This window comes from Hipposideros armiger, unplaced genomic scaffold (genome assembly GCF_001890085.2).
Source record: "Hipposideros armiger isolate ML-2016 unplaced genomic scaffold, ASM189008v1 scaffold_156, whole genome shotgun sequence".
NCBI lineage: Eukaryota > Metazoa > Chordata > Mammalia > Chiroptera > Hipposideridae > Hipposideros > Hipposideros armiger.
The window spans coordinates 577,037-582,837 of NW_017731506.1; the positions used below are offsets into that span (position 1 = coordinate 577,037).

Sequence of the window (5,801 nt, forward strand, 5' to 3'; positions counted from 1 at the left end):
AAAAAATTATAGCAGAGTATACTATTCTGTGAAACAATTCAGATTTGAATTGGTGACGTTTGACCCAATAAATACCTTATGAAAAAACACTTGGGTTATATTTTTTTCTCCCCAATGGAAGACACTACTTTTAGTCATAAGATATATTTGATGATAAAAAATATCAGTATTTCATACAGAGAGGCTTTGGGGTAATAGCATTATTAAAGTACTTACAATAAAAAAGAAAAGTTTACTTTTTTTCAATCTAAAGCTTATATCTATAGTTTCATTAAGTACCTTGAGCTCAAAACAACTTAATAATTATTAGCTAAGAATCTGGTATAAAAGGTCCTTATAGATCATTTTTTTGTAACATTAAACTTGATAATAATGGTAGCTAATGTTTATTGATTGTTTACTTTGTTTTGGGCACATCCATGAATGACCTCATTTAATCCTTTCAGCAATCTATGAAGAAGGGACTATTATTATCTCTTGTTTTACAGCCTATTAAACTAAGACTTAAAGAGGTTATATAACTGCCTAAGGCTTCACAGTAGTGACAAAAGTGAATTATGAGCCTTCACTCTAAATTATTTTATTTTACAGTTCATACATATAAAATAGACACAATAGTATTTGAAACAGAAACTAGTGAAATTATGAAATGGTTCTGTACTGAGTTTTCTTTATGATTGTGTATTATTTTTTCCTTTAGGTTCACAATATTCTTGCAGAAATGGTGATGGGGGGAATGGTATTGGAGACCAACATGAATGAGATTGTTACACAAATTGATGCACAAAATAAACTGGAGAAATCTGAGGTAAGAATGGAAAGTGCTCTAGTTAGTGAGGGTAGTAAGCATGATCATAAATTATGCATGATTTGTAGTTTTCTCTGTTTGTCCTTCAGTATCACCGTTTAGGTACTGCAGGTATGGTTATTCAGTTTTTAAAAATAGAATATACAAATTTTAGTACGCTAAACGTTCTGTGACTACTATCCACCAGGTAGTTTTGCGCATTCTTCTTTTAGCCACAGTCATGACTGCCTTGGGTAATCAACACAATTTAAAATTCTTATTGCTTAAAAAAGAAATTATTTATTTGAAAAATGGAATCAATATTTGCTTTGTAAAATATTAGTAATTATCAAGGAAATCTTAAAACTGATATTTTAAAGATATGTAAATTTACAAAACTATTTCTGGAAAAGGAAAGGAAAGACAATGGAATTTTTGTGAGGAAGTAATAAAAGATGCTTAACAAGCCTGAGTACATACTGAAAAAAGAAAATCAGTGACTTAATCTTTTAATTCTGGATCCTTCCCAAAGGTCACAGACAACTTTGTTAAATCACATTTTCATTCAGTGCTCCATGTATTCATGGCTTTTATTGCATTCTGTAAGAGAAAGATTTGGTTAGTTATATATACATGGATAACTTTGTGCTGTTAGATTGGATGAATGAGGACCAATTAGCACTTTTAGCATTGTATAAAACCCTACTTTAGAATTTTAGTGACTCTTTTCTCTCGTGTACTAGGCTGAATATCAGTAACAGGTGCTGTAGCTGACCCACTCTAGTTCACATTATTTTGGTTGTTTATTATAACTATAGCAGAAGTTATGAAAGATGAATAGTCTCGATATCTCATTCAACACTGTACTTGTTTGAGGATACGCTTACCTTTGGTATTATAGTTGTAATTCAGATTGGGAAAATATATTTTATTTATAATTATTAGTACAAGTTCATGTGTTTGGTTGATATAAATATTACTATAAAAGCAACAAGGTATTAAAATATGCTAGCTGAAATTTACAACAGGTGAGTTCTGAAGAATTATTGTCTTGTTGGCACCGTCAAAGATCCGTTTAACACAATGCTGTGCTCACTGGAATTGAATAAAACACACAGGATGATGAATAAATCTGAAATCTGAGGGTTAGAAACAGTTGAAGCTATGTATAAAAACATTTTCCAATGTTTTACTTAAAAGTAGAATAGTCTTGCATTTCTCCTTATCTGAACTTACCCATCTCTGTTGGTTTCCCAAAGAGACTATTACAAGTCTCTACTTGTAATAGTGATTACAAGTCTCTACTTGTAATAGTGAAGAGCTTAAAATTATGACTTTTTAAAGTAATTGTATATATTTTGTGTGCTATAGCCAGTTTTTAAAATATAGGCTTTTGAAAAGGGAAAAAAATAAACTAGATTAATACAGAAAATTTTGTTTTAGGACAAGAAAAAGAACTCAGAATATTATTTAGTGTGGTTGGTTTGCAATCTTATATAGTAGAAGATTTACTGTGAACTCTAAGCTATAGTTTTTAAAGACTTAAAATTATAATTTGAAAATTACATGATCTGTTAAACTTTGCATTACAAAACGATATGGATATAGATTTTAAATGCCAAGAGATAGTGACATAATCCATTAATAATCAGTCTAAAATGAATGAATACGTGGTAGTCTGTAAATTCTTTGTAATCATCTGTAAAAATATATTGATTTCTTGTCTGGGATTTTCACATTTCCAGGTATTTAACTCCTTTCTACTGGTGGTGACCTTTTTTAACTTTTTCTTTTTAGTTTGCTATATATGATATTGAAAAAACTCATGAAGGACCTATAATAATTGGATAATGGATATTTGCTTTTTGATTGTCCAATAAAACTTTGTTAATGAGCATTTTTTATCAAGAGCAGTTTAAATACAGAATTTACATTTTTGACGGAAATAGTTATAAGAATACTATAACTTAGAAATCCATTTATAGAAACAATGCTATTTAAAATGGTTTTGAATATTAATGAATACTTCTGTTTTTGATCCACTGACCATCTTTTAACATATAGTCAGTTGTTACCTGCTACCAGATTAGTTTTCCTTTTTCTCTTTTACAAGAAAGTATGTTTTAAATCTGATTAGGGATAAACCACACGTTATCTGTTTAGCAAGTGTTTCTCTATATGTGATGTCTGCTCATATTTTAGTTATAAAATAGGATTTGGGGTCAAAGTGAGGCGATTTAGTCCTGATCATATTTAAGAAGTTATGTTGAAAAATAATGTTGACTTTGGGTAAATTTTCAGTAATTTTCATATATTTTAAGTATGTTTGGAAGGCCACCGGCTTTATTCCAGACACACTGAAATGTCAAAAGATTTCATATGGGTTCAATTTCCATGTTACTTAAATTGGTTCTATCTACCAAACATGACTGCAGAATAATCCAAGATTACTTGAGAGCAATCTTTAAGCTTTTATTAATCTGACTCTTATTAAATTTTAGTTAAAATTTATTATGTAAACAAAAACTTATCAAGAAAGACTTAGTTAAAACTCAGAGTATCATGATTGATGACAAAACCTGGTTATCATATTTAAAAATTTATTTTAGTAATATTTAGAATAGCATTTATCTTTTAAAAATCAGCTTGGGTATAATTAAGATACAGCTTTTAAAATATAACATGGATCTATCTAGGTGCCTTTACTTTGTCAGAAATAGAAGATACTATAATTTTGGCTTAAAGGTAGTATAAAAGTGAACCAATACCAGTTTAATTCCCAATACCTAGACAGGTAGAAGCAAAGATCACCCAGATCTTTAAAGAGGGAAGAAGCAAAGGTATGCTCTGAATGTATTAACGTCCATCCTGCTTTGATAGAGAAATGGTTTACTGTAATATTGGGATCTTGGAAAAGGAGGGTTTAAGCTGGGAGGTGGGTGGAGTTTGGGAGAAGTGTAAGAGGCACCCAGGGGTCTGCCTAGGAATGAAAGGACTCCCTGGGGGGTGGAGGTAGAGGGGTGGGGTTGGGGAGACTTGTTAGTTTTTATGTATTTCATGTTATTTTTAAGATGAATAAATGGGTCTGAATTTAGTCACTACTTTTTTAAAGTCAGTCTTCTTTTTTCCGAACATCCTGATCTTTCTAGCTCTTTCCATTCTTCTCTCTTACAGACCTTTATCTTTCAATCTCCCAGACAGGACAGGTAGACAAGGTATTGCTGACTTTGAGAAAAATGTACTTTAACAAAGGGGAAAGCAAAATGATGTCAAAGGCAATTAATTATTTAGGCCAGACTCAAAAATTATTTGTGTTAATGAACCCATATAGTTCCTGTAGCCTCTTTTCCATTCTAGTTTCTCCTTGTAGTTTCTTCATCTTTTATTGGACTTAGTGTATTTTACTAGTATATCATTGATGTCATGTTTGTTCTGTTTTGTCTGCCTGCATTGTAAAAGGAAAGTTTAAATTTTTTGGTTTTTTTTAAACATTGTCATTTAACTGACAAATTACGTTTTGTAGAAATGACAATTTACTTTGTATATAAAAACGTAGAGTTTATTTTGAGCATCATATGGCAGAACCAATCTTAATTTAACTCTCACAGATTTTTTTTTTCCATCTTCTTAAATTAGGATTCTAACATAAAATTGCCTGCTAGGTTTTGGAAGCTGTGAATTTAAAACCAAAAGCTAAATCTTCAGTTTTGCATATAAAATGGGAAGCAGTGAAAGCTTAGAAAAGTGACTGTTAAATACTACTTTCTTGCCCCCCCAGAATGGTTTTCAGTTCCAAAGTCTTAACAGAATTGCTTTTACTAAAGTTAGTTTGACTAATAGGTGCATATTAAAAGTAGCCAACAAAAGCAAATTCAGGAATCTTCTAAAATTGAATTAAATGCTCTAAAAATGGAATTAAATATATTGACCAAAATAAAATGGATTTCCATTGTAGCAACCTTCTAACATCCATACATAAGAGTCAGTAAAATATTGTAAACCTTGAATATTTTTGCAAAGCATATTGGCAAATATCAGAAGCATTTTTAATAGACTCATAGTTTTACAAAACTGAATTTTCTCTGGCATTTCCGGTGCATTTTTTTTCACACCATAAGTTAACTGTGTGAATTACTTTTTTAAAATTTCTATGTAGATGGTGATCAACAACTTTTTTGTACAAAGCCATTTCAGGAAAAATGAAAATGTTGATAGGCCCCCGTTTAAAAATTTCAAAATGAAAATACTTTATTAGTACCATAGAGGGGCAAAAAAATCTATAAACTTAACAAGCTAGATCACCTTACTAATAATTAGGAAAGTGTCACTGAGAATTTGGCATAGCTTTTTAGCCACTAAGTAATTACTTTCTGGATGTGTTTGAGAAGCAGCAACAGACACGTGGCTTTATAATTTCTTATCCCAAGATCATGGTCTATATCATGAAGCTGGGAGTATATCACTTTTGGTCCCTGGATCCATATTACTTTATCCTTGGAATACAAAATACATAATGGCCTCATTCACTCCTCCCTCCCTGCCCTCCTTCTTTTTAAATCAAGTATCTGTTTTCAAAGAGTATAGAATAAGAAAAGTGGGCCTGAGAAACAGACATTGGAAAGTCAGTTTATGAGTTAGTTCTGCCCCTCAATGCTGACAGCCACAGTTATTCTGTTCTATAGTTATGGTGAGGACCCCTGAGGTCACTTGTAATGAGAAAAGTAATTATATTAATGAATGGTGTTAGTCTGCTATATTTATTTTACACAGGCAAATCCTGTGCTAGAAATTAAAATTATAAAATGAAGATTATATAAAATGACTAGTAATTTGGAAGGTTTTAGAATTTTTAAATATTCTAATTTTGATAAATTTTTTTAAATGCCATGTTCTTGCCTATTCAAGTATTTTCATCAGCATTTCAAATCTCTTTTTTTTATTTAATTGCAGTATTAAAGCACTCCCTTTAAAGCAAAGAGCAAATCTATTATAACTCCCCAGATTAAAATTTATT

The 5,801-nt window shown here is 30.7% G+C and overlaps 1 protein-coding gene across 2 annotated transcripts in view; it reads left to right on the forward strand.

Annotated features, from left to right (window-relative positions):
- The window catches only part of AP3S1 (adaptor related protein complex 3 subunit sigma 1), a 59,265-nt gene that overhangs the window by 50,496 nt on the left and 2,968 nt on the right, over positions 1-5,801 (forward strand). Inside the window, exons 4-5 of one of the 2 annotated variants that reach the window (XM_019651255.1) lie at positions 701-808; positions 3,962-4,002. In XM_019651255.1, the coding sequence (XP_019506800.1) occupies positions 701-808; positions 3,962-3,997 (144 nt within the window). In that variant the 3' untranslated portion in view covers positions 3,998-4,002. The remainder of the gene's footprint in view (positions 1-700; positions 809-3,961; positions 4,003-5,801) is intronic. The other variant, XM_019651254.1, reaches the window with a different exon arrangement.